The sequence below is a fragment of the Grosmannia clavigera genome, assembly GCF_000143105.1.
Source record: "Grosmannia clavigera kw1407 unplaced genomic scaffold GCSC_89, whole genome shotgun sequence".
Lineage (NCBI taxonomy): Eukaryota > Fungi > Ascomycota > Sordariomycetes > Ophiostomatales > Ophiostomataceae > Leptographium > Leptographium clavigerum.
This window is the reverse complement of record NW_014040569.1, coordinates 1,049,638-1,065,650: the sequence shown is the minus strand read 5'-3', so window position 1 is coordinate 1,065,650 and position 16,013 is coordinate 1,049,638. Positions and strand designations below refer to the sequence as shown.

Below are 16,013 nucleotides of genomic sequence, written 5' to 3'. Positions count from 1 at the left end.
CCAATTTCATGCCAATCCCCTACAGCTTCGAGGCTGGTCGGGCACTGCCGACAGTGGTTATCTCGTCGTACAGGAGCCTGGAAGATGGTTAGCAAACGAGTCTACGTCTTGGGAAAAGCCGGGTAACTCACGTGGTCAGGAAATCAGCGTAGTCCTCGCCGGTGACCTGAGTGGAAAAGTACTGGGCAGCCAGCTGGTACTTGTTGCCGGCAGGGGCCTTGGAGGCGAGCGCGTCGGTCTGCTCCTTGAGCAGCTTGAGGGCATAGGCCTTGTCGATGCGCTTGCCCTCAGCGGTGGTGACGCCGTGACGCACCCACTGCCAGATCTGGCTACGCGACACCTCGGCGGTGGCAGCATCCTCCATCAGGTAGTTGATGGGCACACAGCCGACGCCACGAACCCAGGCCTCCATGTATCCGAGGCCGATGCTCAAGTTCTTGCGGATGCCAGCCTCGGTGATCTGACCGGGCACGTTCATGTTAAGCAGGTCGTTGGCGCCAATGTGCACATCCTCACGGCGGACGAACAGTTGATTCGGCGTCGGCATGTACTTGTTGAAGACCTCGGTGGCGATGGGTGCCAGGGCCGGATGGGCGACCCAGGTGCCGTCATGGCCGGCACGCACTTCACGCAGCTTGTCGGCACGCACGCCATCCATGGCCTTCTCGTTGGCGACTGGGTCGTCCTTGATGGGAATCTGGGCCGCCATACCGCCCATGGCGTGAACACCACGACGGTGACAGGTCTGGATCAGCAGCTTGACGTAGGCGTCCATAAAGGGCGACGTCATCGTCACGGCGCTGCGGTCGGGCAACACAAAGTTGGGGTTCTGGCGGAATTTCTTGATGACGGAGAAGATGTAGTCCCAGCGGCCGCAGTTGAGCCCCGAGCTGTGGTCGCGCAGCTCGTAGATGATCTCCTCCATCTCAAACGCCGCCAGGATCGTCTCGATCAGCACCGTGCCGCGAATCGAGCCACGCGGAAGGCCGACGTAGTCCTGTGCCAAGTTGAACACGTCGTTCCACAGCCGCGCCTCCAAGTGCGACTCCATCTTGGGCAGGTAGAAGTAGGGGCCGAAGCCGCGTGCCAGCGACTCGCGCGCGTTGTGGTAGAAGTACAGGCCAAAGTCGAAGAGCGAACCCGAGATGGGCACACCGTCCACCGTCACGTGCTTTTCCTCCAGATGCCAGCCACGAGGCCGCACGATGAGTGTCGGCAGCGTGCGGTCTGTCCGCAGCTTGTATTCCTTGGGGCCCTGCTTGAAGTCGATCTGCCGCCGTACAGCGTCGTGCAGGTTGACCTGGCCATTGATCATGCTCTCCCACGTCGGTGCACTGGAGTCTGTTGAAGGACCGTTAGCGATTGGATGCAGAAGACAGTGAGGATGACGGGCCACGATCAGACTCACCCTCAAGATCGGCCATGTACGTGTACACATCCGAGTTCAACGCGTTGACCACCATCTTGCGATCGGTCGGCCCGGTGATCTCCACACGGCGGTCAATCAGCCCCGGAGCTGGTGCAGCTCCCTTCCAAGACGGATCCTCGCGGACGGCCTTTGTCTCGGGCAGGAAGTCAGGCAGCTGGCCGCGGTCGAGTTCAGCCTGGCGCAGTTTCCGGCGTTCCAACAGGCTCTTGCGTGTGCCATCAAAGGACCGGTGCAGCAGTGCCAGGAACGACAGCGCCTGTGGTGTGAGTATTTTCTTCTGTTCATCGTTGACCGCGCCGAGGACATTCACGCCCTGGAGAATTGTCTCGACAGAGGCCATTTTGTTGATGGCTGATTGCCCAGACGAAACAAGGGATAAGATAAGAGAGAGAGAGAGAGAGAGAGTAACGGGAATCACGAGGTTGGAACAGACAAGCTAGATTTCCAGTATGTACGCGGACAGAATGGAAGAGGAGATTGAGAATAAGAATGAAAATGAAAATGAGAATAAGAACGGGAAGGCGGGAGAGGATGACGCACGACTAAAATACTGTCTGCTCCTGCCTCCTCTTTCTGCTGTTAGCAGCTGCCCCATTTCTCCGTCGGCCAAGCGAGCCGCACGTTTGACTGACGTCCCGAGAGAGGCCCTTTCCTTTCTGGAAAAGTACACTAGCTAGCTCCTTGCCCGTTTGCCTCTACGTGTTACTCGGGTGAGAGGACCTGCGCAACCGGTGGCGAGGCACCGCCGACCACACGGGCGATACATGACAGAAAGAACAAGGGCGAGACATGGAGCTTGTGAAAGTGTAGAGTGTGGGGAAGCTCGGCTCTTGATTGGTCTGATATGCTACCCCGGCAGCATGTGCTGAAGCCGTGGTGAGGTCATGAGGGGCCGACCCTCTTCGTGCAGGTTCCTGCTACAAGGATCACGCTCGTAGCCTCTGCTCTGCGAGCACGGAAGCCGGCGACTCACGGTTGACGATCCCACCAAACCTGCTCGCTAGCACGGGCCCGAAATGAGAAAAAACCGAAGAGTTACTCCAGAAAGATGGAGAAGCTCTACCGATGCGGCGTTATACCTGCTTCTTTCCTAATTGGGCACAATTGCCATATGTGGTCTAGCGCTACCCTGAAGCTTTTTGCCGATGTCGCGACCGAGACCTTCGCCGTGCCAATCCTTTGCCCAGCATCCTGCAGAGCGAAAGACCGATCCCGTTTCAACGCCGCTTGCTGATCCTGTCCGGCATGTGTGCGGCTGGCCTGGACTTCTTGGAGTAGCTCCGCTCTGCCGAAGCCCACAGTGCCGAGGCTTATTAGCGTGCCTGGGCCAAAGGGAACCTCGTAGGTTTGTAAAGAACTCCATCTCCCCACGGTCAGCCGACTTCTTAGTCACCATCTTCCGATGTCTGCCGAAGTTTCCACATCACGTGTCGAAGCAAGCTGTTACTATGTCGACACAATAAGCGTCTTGATCTACCTAACATATCTCGAAATACATGAGTTTCTTCTGACAAGATTGGAGCTGCCTATTCGCACTCATAGCCCGGGGTTCCTCCCCATTGTCCGAATATGTTCCAATATAGTCTTCCTCTTCACGGCCTCGGTGTGCACGTTGCTTACCAGGCGGTTGGGCCACTTACACCCCCTCCACCACCTCCCCACGAATTGCCCTGACCAACGTTGACGCCTCCCCAGGCATTGTTGTCCTGGCCAGATTTGCCGCCATAGGCACTATTGCCAGAATTATTGGTATTCCCATTGCCTCCAGTTGCGATGCTGGTATTGTCATTGCTGCCCCAGGCATTGCTAGCATTGCCAGCATTGCCAGCATCGACAGCATTGCCGGTGTCACCATTGCCACCCCAGGCATCGCCAGAATTACCTGTATCGCCATTATCTCCCCAGGCATCGCCGCCCCCATTCTCATCTCCACCTCCAGTTTGTGAGCCCTCATAGTCCGAATCTGCCTCGAACTTTAGGTTTTCGCGTGCCTCGCCCTCGGGCACATACTGCTCCAAGAAGTCGGGAATTGTCTGCTTGGTCTCAAGAAGAGTGCGAGTTAGAACGCTGGCAATAGGCTCATCGCGGTCCGTGTAAAATGACGTAGCAAGGCCGCGGTGGCCAATGCGACCCGTACGTCCTGTTTTTAAATAGTGTCAGCATACATTAACATTGGTCTATGCACGATGGCGGCTCCGCCTTACCAATTCGGTGAACGTATTCTTCAATGCCACCATGGTCACAGCTCGGGAGGTCATAGTTGATGACGTGGTTGACATTGTGGACGTCAATGCCACGAGCGGCAACGCCGGTGGCGATCAGAATCGGACACTCTCCACTGCGGAAAGCCCTCATGGCATCTTCTCGTTCCATCTGCGTACGTCCAGCGTGAATCGAAGTGCACGGGAGGCCGAGGTTGTACAGAAGATCGTCCAGTTCATCAGCCATCTGCTTTCGGTTGACAAAAATTATGGTACGCCCGGGCGGGATGGAGTTGAGAAGCTCAACCACGGCCTTTCGCTTGTTTGCGGGATCTGTGTACGAAATAACCTGCTGGATGTTGCCATGGCTGCTGCCAGCCCGGCCAACACGGAAGTGGATGTGATCATTGGCCAGATACTCTTTGGCAAGGTCCCGAAGAGGCTTTGGGAATGTAGCTGAAAACATCATGTAGTTGATGTTTGCATCTTCCGAGTCTGAGAGGCCGAATGTTAGTCACCAAGTCAGAAAGCCTGCGAGGTTACGAATGGCTTACCGCCACCAGATAGGATCTTCGCCAGATCTTCACCCCAATCGTCGTGAAGCATCTCATCAGCCTCATCGAGAACCATGTATCTGACACGACGGAACGAGAGGTTCATCGGGCGATTCATGACATCAATTAGTCTACCGGGGGTAGCGATCAAAAGATCACACCCACGGCTAAGCTGCTCCAGTTGTCCACGAATTGGCCCACCGCCGTAGATAACACACGGTCGGAGCATGGTGCGGTAGCAGAACTTGCGGGCCTCGTTGAAAATTTGAATCCCGAGCTCACGGCTGGGAGAAACAATGACAACAAGAGGCTCTGCACGCGCGATCGGGTCGAAGCCATGCCGGTACGTAGCAGGGTTGGGTCGCGGAGCAGCAAGCTTTTTGGCCTTTCCCATGAGGTTGTTCAGAATCGGGATGAGGTAGGCTGCAGTCTTTCCCGAGCCTGAACGAGGATGGCACACATTAGATACCTGTGTAGTCGTTTATATGGCGACTTATTGCCAACGTACCGGTCTGAGCAATTCCCATGACGTCAAACCCTTGCACGATGGCAGGGATACAGTACATCTGAATGGGCGTGGGAACGTTGTACCCGGCCAGCTGAACGTTGCGGCGCATGGCCGGGTGAAGCCCTGCATGGTCAAAGTTTTCAATAGGAGAGATGCGAGTCTCTCCCTCCTGTCGCACATTGATCTCTGTGAGCCTAGACCGGGTTATACTTTAGTAAACGTCTCTGGTAATCAACATCACACGATGAGGTAGGGATGAGACAAACGTGGAAAAGTCGATTCCGGATCCAGATCGCTTCTCGGGGTCTCCAAAAAGCTCAAGCTCAAGATCTTTAGATTCTGGGCCAACGTCTCCTTCTTCACCACTCCACTCGTAAACTCTCGCATTTCCGGCCCAGTCTCGCACGGTGTTCGGGCCCTCGGAGTAGGCCTCGTAGTTGTAAGCCTTTCCTTCGACCCAACCGGCATCCTTGATCTTCTGACGCTCAGGTTCGAAGCCGGGGAATAGCTCTGGCTTGACCCCAACGTCGAATCCATGCTCTCCGGCGGCGTTCTCACCAGATAGATCACCAGATAGATCACCAGAAGGATCATTCATTCCCGTGGGCCCGGTTTGAGGCCCAGAACCCCAAACAGTGCCTCCAGAATTACCGGCTTCCTGGGTGGCGCCATCGTCCCAAGAAGGTGCAGGCATGATATTGAGCCTTTTGACACTATGCGCAATCAATACAAGGATAGTACACGATTAATCTATTGGTCATCTGAAGAAAAGAAAAATGTTTTAATGGTAGAAGGGGGAAGCATAGTTATTTCTTCGAGGTAATTCAAAGACAAAAGACAAATCCATAGGCAGTGTTTGAATAGCGAAGAGACCGTAGAAAATCGACATACCTGGCCTGACTATAGAGGTGAGTAGGCGATGTTATCTTCAAAAAAGCGACTGTCGGGGAGTTAGTTATCTCCTTGGTACTGTAACTTCATTGATGACGAAAAGATAATCAACGCCTGTAGCGTCTGCACAAAGAGGGGATATGTGAGAGGATGGTACATCTGTGCCATCTTCTTGGTTGATGATTTGTGCCTCAAGATATCGAGAATGGACCAACAAATGTGAAGAAATAAACAAGATGGGGGAGTATACTGAATGCCCTGACGAGGCGATCGGATAGACAGCAATGGAGGAGGACTTCAGCAAAAAGACTGGATGAGGGAAGGATATGATGCGATAACAGCTTCCGATTTGGTCTCTCCGAAAGAAATATTCTTTGGCAGATTTTGGAGGGCTTCAAGAAGAGTATACAAGACAAGTGCAACGATGGAACCATGCGACGCATGAAAGGATGTCGTGAAGAGATGTGTAGAAGCACTTACTTTCGTAACGTTTGTTCAGGCTTGTGTTTGTAACCCGCAAACGAATTTCAAACGACACCTGTCTGTGCTGGCGTTGTTGAAATAATAAAAAAGAAGAGGAAGGAGGCGAGACAGGCATCAAAGGTGGAATAAACTCGTAGAAATAAAAAAAGGGGGAGGGGGCGGCAGAAGGGCCGTGACACGAGGGGGCCAACAGCTTCACACCACCTTCCGTTGTGCATAGTCGAATCAGGAAAGTGCGTCTGTAAGTCCAGGATAGTAGCGCGCCTGCCTTAACGATGTGAAAGACGAAAGACAGACGTGGTCACGGTCTAAGAGTTGCTATGGGGGCTCTGGAGGACCTGAAGCAACGCGGTCATACCTCTGATTCGCGCACAATACGACAGCAACAAGGCTTATAGCAGAAATTTAAGCGAGACAAGAATAGTCGCTTAGTTCCATATGGCTACGCGTCGCAGCCAGAAGGTTCTTCCGCATCAAGCGAGAGACTCCAGCAGCAGATGCGATTTACATGTTCGAGAGTATCACCCTTTGATCAGCTACTTTGCCGTAAGGTCTGCCTGCATATCTCACTTTCTTGATAACCTAGCTGATAGTAGTAGAATCATAGTCGCTCATGCCCGTCTCTAAAACATCGCGAAGCGTTGCTGCCGCTCGTCCCACAGCACCACCCTCCTTCCGCGCTTCCTCGACGCCTGTGGTGATGGTCGGCTGCCAGCGCTTGGCAAACACCCGCTGCCGGTCCTCGCGATCCGCATACATTTCACTGTCTTCGTCCCGCGGAGCTCCGAAAATGTTTAGATGTCCAAAAGGGTTCGTCTTGGCAATGGTTGCCGTGGCCGCCGGCGGCCGATAGAGGCTGTCCCAGAGGACCTTTGGATCATACGGAGAGGGCTGTTCTCGGCGCAGGCCAATCTCAAGAAACTTGGCCAGCGCAGCGATCTGCCGGGCATATGCCTGGCCGCCTGTGGCCAGCCGCCGGCCGCCGCTGCTGCTGCCGCTCTTGGTGGCGATCGCGGCAAACGACGACTTGGGCGCCGAGCTCCAGCCAGAGCCCACGCCTCCTGCTCCTGCTGAGCCTGGAGGCGGAGGTGCCACCCACCCCATCATGGCGCCAAAGCCGTTCAGCGTCTTGAGCCAACCGCCCGGGCTTGAGACCAGGTCCTCGCCAGCGACCTCCAGCAGCCACTCCAGCGTGCTCAGGGCGTCATCGCGCACGGCCGACGACAGATTTGTGATGCCGGCACGCACGTAGAGCAAGATCTTTGCGGCCATTGGGCGCACCTCATCAGGCGGAAGGGCACGGAAGAGCTTCAGCAGCTGGGTGCGTACAGGAGCGGCCGGGTCAGAAATCAGGGGCAGCAGTTTGCTCAGCACCCCGACGGTGCCCACTGGATTGTGGCTAGTGCTTCCACTGCCATTGCCACTGTTTCTATCATTCATTCCTCCAGAGATTTGGCTCGTCAAGTAAGCCAGTGCATCGCGGCGCTGGTTGTCCGACCGGGACGACGCTGCCAGCGACAGATTGTGCCGAAATTGGACCGCTGCTTCTGGGGCTGTCTCAGAAAGAGACTGCTGATTGACAACGATGGCTGGACAAGTCAGTCGGAGTATCTACCCGGCACCATGAAGAAGAAGTTCACATACATTTGGACCTGAAACTTGTGTCCGTAAAGTTGGTCGGCTTCGCTCTTGCTTTGCCCACTTTCAACTTTGTTTTCTGTTCGGAGTTTCCGTCAGCCTTTCTTGCTCACATTATCGTATCATTGTTCTGCTTGCTAGTAAAGCAAGCTTCACTTACCTGAAAGTCCTTCTTCTTCTCATTCTTCTTCCGCGTGCTGGACCCCATGTTGCTGCAGTCATCGTCTGCCAGATACGCCACTCATAGCTCTCGAGAGAACCGACTCATGGCGGAAAAACAAGCTTTGCGATCAACTTTTTGGCGGTGAGACCAGGCAGAAAGACACGGGAGCACACTGATATCACCACAGTGTGGGGTCTCCCCATTTGTGCAGCTCCACGATTTGATAGCGCATTGCACACCACAAACAGCTATCAGGGCCCAATTGGTTAGAAATTACGTCCAATATCGCCCACCTCTCCTGCCCCTTTCCTCGAGCTCGCGACGGAAGCTTGGATACTTTGCGCCCACACCGACAAGATGGCAACAGACTTACCGGTGAGTATGGGGAGCACAGTCGCACTGTCCCTGTTGGCAACTGTTTGCTTCACACGGCTAACGCTGGTACGTGGTGCCGATATCCCGCCAGGCAGGTAACGGCAGTGAAGTTCTCGAGGAGACGCTGGGTCGTCTCTCCAAGAAGGCCGGCGTGAAGGCTACAATACTACTGGACCGGTCATCAGGGGCGATCCTCAAGATGGAGGGCCAGATTACAATGATCCGAACAGCTGTTGGGCGCACCCGGAACGGCGTGACCGAAAGCCCAGCAAGCCCAGCCCTGGGTGGCTCATTTGCAGGCGATGCCAGTAACAACAACCTCAGCATCGACGTCGACGAACTAGATGAGACCCAGGGTGCGCGGGAGCTGGCTGGTCTGGTGTGGAATTTCGTCAAAACGTCGGGAGACCTGGTTGAGGCCATCGACACAGAGGTGGGTTTGACATGACACGCGCTCGCGGTTTTGCTACATCTAACGTGGAGAAGGACGAACTGAAGCTGCTCCGATTACGAACCAAGAAGCAAGAACTCGTCATCGTTCCCGACTCGAAATACCTCCTGATCGTGGTTCACGACACCCCTCCCGCATAGCCTCTTGAGGTGAAATGGAAATGGCAAGCTTGGGAATTCTAGTTCGTCTGAAGTGTGGCCTCAGACCGATTCCAACCGGCGCTGGCATCTGGCGGGCTGCCGTTGGGACGGAAACGGAGACGGAAGCTAGAGGTCATTGAGACGACAGCAACCACGACGTATGATGAGATTACATGTGGAGACAAATCCTATGTGAGATTGATATACCCCCAAATTGGCCTGAACATCCCACTGTGCGTGTCTGGGAGCGGTGGACAGCTGGAAGGGGTGATCGTCGTAAGAGCAGCGTCCGTGTCGCCACGGTCACCGTGACTGCTACGCATCCAAGAAGGGCGGTGACGGTTGTCGATCCATTAGAGGGGATCACAGCCCCTGATTCTGCGTGCTCACCGTCCGCGTACGTGTTGAATGGGTGCCACGGCAGCAAGGTTCGCGAAAACCGCTGGCACTACGGAGTACCGGTGAGCGCTGTATTGGACTTATCTCTCCATCAAACCGGTGGGTCATGGAACATTCTTTGGCTTCGATGCCCCGTCCTATGTACTCCGTACGGAGTCTGCAGGGTCGTAATCGCCAGTCCGGGGTCAGGGGTCCCGCGATTTGAAACGCATCTCGCCTTGGTGCCATTCGTGGACTTGAAACACATTGCCCAAAAGCCTGTTGGCAGTGGCCCTGCTGGGAAATATGTCCAGAGATCCTCGGGCATCTACGGAATACTATGCACTCGTAGGGCTCGCCGAAGGAACGACTGTGTTCCACCCCAAACCTAATCGGAAACAGCATGCAAACGCAGCTTCGAGAGAGCCGTGATTAAAGGACCACAGGGCGGCTGACTTTTATCTCGTAGGGTCCCTACACGGACGGGATGTGCGCTTTCTATGGGGTGCTGTGGTATTTTATTTATAAAGTTACAATTTAGGCATAGATACACCCATGCTGCTGCCCCGTGATAATACTCCGTAGGAATAACAGGATGCGTACGCAGCAGGCCGAAATGTTGGACGAGGCGTAGAAGAACGGCCGGGACCCTCAGCCTACCATCCGTCGTCTTGGCCGTGCCTTTCCGTTTCTCATTTTGTTTCCCAGGCTGCTGCGTTGCAGTGTGACCGAACCACCCTCCGTCCTTCTTAAGCCCCCCTCCTTCTGTGCTGGTGCTGAGATGCCCTCGACTTCGTCTCATTCATTCTATTCTTGCCAGATTTCTTAGACTTTCTCGGACTCCTGTTCACGCCTCGGCCGATTGCCACACCACGTCCGATCCGCAAGCAATTGAGCGACCGCAGAACACAGACAGCTCATTTTCCGCGATGCTGTCCTTGCCCAAGCTCAAGCGTCCCGGCCGCGACGTGTCTCCGCATTCTTCGGAGCGCACCCGGAGCCAGAGCGATGCCATCGTCACGACCGGCAAGGCTTGGGAGCACGGGGACGGCTGCACGTCGACCAAAGCACATTGTTCCAAGCGCGAACTGCTACACGACCTGATCAGCCGATCCGTCCGGGGCGCCGGCCGCGCGCTGGCGCCTTCCCAACCGCAAGACCCGCCGGATCACCAGTCTAGCAGGCATTCCCACCGACGGCGCCATACTTCTACAGCAGTAACATCACGTAATGCCGCTACTGCAGCTACGAGCACAGCTTCCGCAGCTGCAGCCGCTAACCATAACGCGGTAAGATGAGTCGTCCTACAAGCTCCGCTTTTCCGCTTTGCATCTCATGAGATCATGACATTATTTCCCAAGCGGCCCTTTTGTTTTCAAATCTACACCGTATTAGTGCAGCTTTTCCTGGCAGTTTTTCCGTTTCCTTTTTGGGATCCTGTGTTGTTTTGGTCGTTCCATTTCCCCCTTCATTCCTTCCTCGTGACCTGGTCGTATGAGCCGAGTTGGGGTAAGTGCCAAGACAGGAAAGCGACGCACCTGCCTCATTGTCTCATGCTGCATTGGACCGGATTCTTCTGTCTGTTCGTTTTCCTCTTCAAGAACCTGCTTGATGTCACATTCATAAACCCCCATTTCCGACGTTGTCCGGCCTCTCCGTTTTGCTCTTACAAAGCACCCAGTGACTGACCCTAGGATTTAGGATTTGCATCTGCATCTGCAGTCCGATTCGCTAATACCAACAGCTTCCCCGCTTCGGCCAGCTTTGTCGTCTATTACGTCTCTGCTGCTTTCCACGCCTTCACACCCAGTGGTTCCCGTGCACGCAGACAAGCCATTGCCGGCGCCGCCGTTGCCTGGAAACATACCAGACGTCAGACCGCCTGCCAAGCCTGTGCTGAAGCTCACTCGCATCATGGCCAATCTCACCGCTGATGACATTGAGACGCTGTTTTCGGGCGCTCCGCAGTTCTTTGCTCGCTCTGAAGGCCACTTCACCGGTGCACCTCATCCGAGCACCGCGTTTCCTTGGGACGAGGCCTTGCATATCCGTGACCTCGCCGATCACATCCGCATAGAAGATGCTGCTTGGAGCTCCGTCACGGCGTGGCCGCACGTCATAAGATGCAAGGATCATAGCCCCGAAAAGACCAGCATTGACGGCCTGACCAGAGAGGCCGACGACCCGCCGCCGATTAAAAAACGTGGCCACTACTACCCGCGGTGCCGTGAGAGGCCTAGCATGCTCAGCATGCAGGGTCTGGAAAAGGGCACTATCGGCTATGAAGCGGCTCTCGAGCTGTCTGTGTCGGATGCTCTGCAAGAAGAGCAGTTCGGTTTTGATACAGTCGGCTCGCGACCGGCTGCTATCAGGGAGGCCCGCCGCAATCTGATGACGCCGACAGCCGCAAAGTCAGAAACAGCAGACCAGAACGCCAGCGGGGTCAAATTCGTTGGTGAAACTCAGATCCTCGAAGAGCTTATCAAAAATGGCCGACGTTACGCCACCGGCAACTTTTACAGCTCACGCCAAGGGCAGGAGTTCTATGATGAGCTCTTTGGCCATATCCTGCATCCACCAAAGAAGGCTCGATCGTTCCATGTCCGCTCCAGTAGCCAGTCGGGCAGTTGGGGCAACGGTGTTACCGGCCACCTTGTCGCCCAGATTGAGGCTCTACTCGATGTGCTCGCAACGCCTAACGTCTGGATCGACTTTTCCCACGTCGAGTGGCGCCTTAGGCTTGGCCAGATACTATGGACATCGTCCGCTCCGGACGAGCTGGATGATGGCATAGTGCGACCGCAAGAGGTTACAGCAGCACCACAATCTAACACATACGGCGAACGATACACGGAGCGCTATTGGCTTCTTCTCCAAATCCTGCTATCCACGGAACTTTTACTCCGTCTTGACGCAATTACCGATGGCGACGAGATTGGGCTGGAGTATGTCCGCCCCGCCGAGGTCCAACGATTTGAGAAGGAGGCCAACCAGTCTGTGAGGTGGTCTCTTATTATTGCTCGTGCCTGGCTTGAAAATATGGAGGTTGTTCGGGTCGGTGGCCCAGAGGAGAAAGTCGAAAAGAAAGCGTTCGAGTCACCAGAGAAGGAGAGACAAGGCGAGCCCCAAACACTTTTCCGATCAGGGACCATCAACGTTGCTAGTCTGGCCAAGAACAAGCCCAAAGAGTCGGGCTTGAAGCATACTATTGGATGGATTACAACGCTCACAAGGAAGCTGTCCCTAGCCGAAGGCCACCTTCATGCGCCGATCGAGCCCCATGAAAGACGTATATACGCCATGAAGGCAAAGTATGTTCGGCGCCAGCAACATGGCATCGTCCACTTTGCACGAGAGTTGCGGTGGCCAGATGAGCGGATTGAGCAGACACTTCGGCACCGCGTGGAAATGAAGGAGCAGCTGAACACCAAAATAGCCGAGTTCACGGCTACGGAGAGCGAAGCGGTCAAATCACTAGCATCGCTAATGTCTACCTGTTCAATCCCGGCGACATCAAAGACCAAGCTGGAATTCAACCGGAAGCTTCCGCGTCGGCGAAAGGTAGTTGCCGGTCTCCACCCAAACGGCTGGCTGTCCAAGAGCTACTTGTCAGGACTGATGCTGCCTGGAGATGGTCTCTGTACCCTGTTGATGGCCGCGTTGCTAGAAAGCGATGAGGCGGCTATGAAAGAGCTTGGAAACATAGCTCACCTGGGTGCTGGGTTCGTCTATCACGGAAAGAGTTTTTGGAGCACGGCGAGTGTGGTTGGCCGCGTGCTAGCTGCCGGTGCCGGTGCAGCTGAGTGCATGGGCTGGGTATCGTCGGATGTGTTGCCGCATGGCTTTGGAAGCGGATGGATCAACGTCAACGTCGATGATGTGGCCGAAGACTCCCGTCTGCTGCATCGACGTGCACGTATATGGGGCAAGGCTGCCATTGAGCGCGGATCGTACGTGCTCGGAGACGCAGATCCGGCGTCTGTCTTGCCTGCAGATTTTGTTATTCCGTTCGAAACAACCTACAAGGAGCAACCGCCTGCACACACGCAGATCGAGCTGCGCCGCTTTGAGCTCTCTGACAACTCCGAATCAGCAGCAGAGGGACAGGATCACGAGATCCGGCCCAAGGAAACAGGAAACTCGACCAAAGCCGGAAGCGGGACAGCAAAAGCGTCGATATTCAAGTCAGCTGCTGCGGTTTCCTTCGGGCTGTCCAGCGACGGTGGCCCCGAGAAAGCATATACGTACACGCTCCTCTACGACATTTACTTTGTGACGGCCCATCCGTGTGTGGTGTCCCAGCGCGTCAAAGTGCTCAAGTCACCCTCGAGCCCAACGATCCAGCAGGTAGACGTGACGGGTTCTGGCTTTGCGGGTCACGCCAGCTCCTCGATTCCTATAGGTATGCCCATACTCGATAGAATGGTGCTAGGCTTGATGTCGCCTCTACTGACACGAAACAGGCCATCTGTTGCACAAGTATTACACCTATGCGTCCATACATCTGACAACTTTGATTGAGAACAAGGACAAGACTCTGGCAGAACTGTTGGTGGCTTATGTCGCGTCGACAAATCGGTCTGCGCGTGCTGAGGTTGCCAAGGTGCTGGTGATCGACTGCATGACCGGGTTCTCGCCACAGCCAACAGCCAGTGAAATGCCTCTGTCGCCTGTTTTCGCGGAGAGGCCATCGATTGACAGCGTGTTCCCGCTGCTGACTAGAGAGATCTCCCCGATTACAGGGCTTACTGCACTTGACTCGGCAGCTGATTCGGCGGCACAACAGACAAAGGCTGGAGCCGAGCTGCCAAGGAAAGGGTCATCGGAGTCGTCAAGGTCTTCGGGGTCCTCAGCATATGCAGCAAAGAACGAGCCTACGCCACCACCATCTCAGATGCACCACGAGACAAGAAGGCGGCGTTTTGGATCCGATATGGAAATCATGGTCCGTGCCTTTTGCGCAGAGAAGGGGTGGAATGCTTTGGTCAGCCGTCGGCGACGAGGCTGTCTAGCATGTGCCATCCGCGAGGCCGGAGCACTCGGCTGGAAGGTAGTCATTCGCGTGGACTGAGGTCGATTTGTAATTATACTTTTTCGGGGTCATCATGTGGGCGTCCAATGGATGTTACGAAAACCGGAGAAGGAGCATTGATTCATGTAGATACGGATACGGAAAGGTAGTGAATGGAAACGAAGAACCACAAGCTGGACATGCAACGGGAATGCACAAAGATCACTGAAATACTTTGTAATGCATATATGTAAGGGCAGACAGGAAGACCTCACAGACGGTAACCGACTTCCGACTCCTTCCAGCCCTTCTTCTCACCCGGCAGACGGACTTTTTCCCAGTCGGCGCGCGAGACGTTGTGCCACTCATCGACGGGGATCCAGCCAATGTATGCACGGTCGCCGAAGCCGCCGATCCAGTAGACATTGGTGACCACGAGGCGAAGCCACTCGGACTTGTGGATGGAATTTCCGGGCAGCCACCAGCGAGCATCGGGATGCGTCTTGACGAAACAGGCCGCCAGATCGGACGTGGGCTCGTCCTGGCCCGTGATGGGTTCGAGGTAGCCAAGCAGCGAGAAGCGGGGAAGGGCAGCGACCGAGGGCACGGGCGCGGACGAGGGACCCCAGCCGAGAGCCGTCTGCAGGCCATCGAGGACGGAGCGGCGTTGGGCCGGTGCGTAGGGCGGCTCCCATTGCAGCGCGAGGCTGACGTTGGAGCCGGCGCGGGCGTTGCGGAAGGACGTGGCGATGGTGATGGCCAGCAGCGTCGGGTTACCGGAGTCGTCCTCGCAGTCGGCCAGGTACTCGGGCAAGCCGATGGGGAGTCCGTCGAGGTTGGACGGAGCAGAGCCCGAGTCGTGCGGAAAGACGGTCGCAATGGTGCCAAACGGCGTCAGTGCAAGGATGCGGCGCGCCAGCACGGCCGACTCGGCCGAGGTGGGAATGCGGCGCGGAGACGGCGGAGAGCTAGAGCCAGAGCCAGAGCCAGAGCCGGCAGTGCCGTCCTCGCGATGGTCGTAGCGGTGATGCTGGGCAAACAGGTCGGCTTTGCGGCCAGGAGCCACCAGAGGCGGATCGAGGACGGCTGAGGCAGCAGTCCCGGAAGCCAGGAGGAGAGCGGGCCAGAACTTCATCGTGCCGGCAGGAGAGGCAGGAGGCAGCAGAGAAGAAAGAGATGCAGGAGCCGGATGGGTGATTGACGAGGCACACAGGACGCCGGAAGACGAGGGGAATCAATGTTGTCGAGATGTACAGATCGGGGACGGAATGCACTAAATCTGCACAATGTTCCCCAGAGGAAAGCACGTCCACTCCGTACAGCAGGAGGGGGTCGGGAAAGCGGATGTTACAATACGAGAAGCAGCAACCGCGACCGGTCTGGTAAGTGTGGGGCGATTGGCTTTGGGCGCAAGGTCCCTCACCTGACTTTGCTATCCGGGCACAGCTAAGACGGCACGCCGACGTCTGAGCCCACAAAATTTCGTCTTGCTGTCAGCTTCGGCTCGGTGACAGTCTGGTAATTGCTTCGCTTCTCTGTTTTATTTGCTGTCTTGAGGGTTTGTCAAGCAATAGCAGAACAGGCTCCGCGGAACTCGGCCGTCATATCACGTGATACCAAGTCAACACTTCTTGTTGAGCTCTCCTCTAGCCTCTAGCCCGTCTTTCTTCTCCATGAGTTCTTCTATTCTCAACCTAACACGTCCATCTTACGGAATACTCCGTAGCTGCTAGTGCCTCTCTGCGTATCTCGTGTGCGTCCCAAGGCCACTTGATTCTACTCGTGTTTCGC

At 55.5% G+C, this 16,013-nt stretch overlaps 6 protein-coding genes across 6 annotated transcripts; 2 read left to right on the top strand and 4 right to left on the bottom strand.

Annotated features, from left to right (window-relative positions):
• Positions 1 to 19: 19 nt before the first annotated feature.
• On the bottom strand, positions 20 to 1,769 carry CMQ_5518 (malate synthase; the record flags this gene model as incomplete). The annotated part of the gene is made up of 3 exons (XM_014313105.1): positions 20 to 77; positions 132 to 1,341; positions 1,409 to 1,769. The coding sequence occupies 3 exons, from the start codon at positions 1,767 to 1,769 to the stop codon at positions 20 to 22; spliced, it is 1,629 nt and encodes a 542-aa protein (XP_014168580.1).
• A 1,045-nt stretch (positions 1,770 to 2,814) lies between these two features.
• Positions 2,815 to 5,386, bottom strand: CMQ_5588 (dead deah box DNA helicase; the record flags this gene model as incomplete). The annotated part of the gene is made up of 7 exons (XM_014313175.1): positions 2,815 to 2,835; positions 3,070 to 3,569; positions 3,634 to 4,125; positions 4,185 to 4,315; positions 4,403 to 4,625; positions 4,693 to 4,886; positions 4,959 to 5,386. The coding sequence occupies 7 exons, from the start codon at positions 5,384 to 5,386 to the stop codon at positions 2,815 to 2,817; spliced, it is 1,989 nt and encodes a 662-aa protein (XP_014168650.1).
• Positions 5,387 to 6,648: 1,262 nt separating this feature from the next.
• CMQ_5791 (rRNA processing protein) lies at positions 6,649 to 7,912 on the bottom strand (the record flags this gene model as incomplete). Its single annotated transcript, XM_014313378.1, has 3 exons — positions 6,649 to 7,655; positions 7,711 to 7,783; positions 7,865 to 7,912. The coding sequence occupies 3 exons, from the start codon at positions 7,910 to 7,912 to the stop codon at positions 6,649 to 6,651; spliced, it is 1,128 nt and encodes a 375-aa protein (XP_014168853.1).
• A 312-nt stretch (positions 7,913 to 8,224) lies between these two features.
• On the top strand, positions 8,225 to 8,833 carry CMQ_5724 (uncharacterized protein; the record flags this gene model as incomplete). The annotated part of the gene is made up of 3 exons (XM_014313311.1): positions 8,225 to 8,242; positions 8,334 to 8,675; positions 8,729 to 8,833. 3 exons carry the CDS (start codon positions 8,225 to 8,227, stop codon positions 8,831 to 8,833), a joined length of 465 nt encoding a protein of 154 aa, XP_014168786.1.
• Positions 8,834 to 10,140: 1,307 nt separating this feature from the next.
• Positions 10,141 to 14,282, top strand: CMQ_5581 (uncharacterized protein; the record flags this gene model as incomplete). Its single annotated transcript, XM_014313168.1, has 3 exons — positions 10,141 to 10,500; positions 10,913 to 13,613; positions 13,675 to 14,282. 3 exons carry the CDS (start codon positions 10,141 to 10,143, stop codon positions 14,280 to 14,282), a joined length of 3,669 nt encoding a protein of 1,222 aa, XP_014168643.1.
• A 211-nt stretch (positions 14,283 to 14,493) lies between these two features.
• CMQ_5512 (uncharacterized protein) lies at positions 14,494 to 15,357 on the bottom strand (the record flags this gene model as incomplete). Its single annotated transcript, XM_014313099.1, has 1 exon — positions 14,494 to 15,357. One exon carries the CDS (start codon positions 15,355 to 15,357, stop codon positions 14,494 to 14,496), a length of 864 nt encoding a protein of 287 aa, XP_014168574.1.
• Between the last annotated feature and the right edge of the window lie 656 nt (positions 15,358 to 16,013).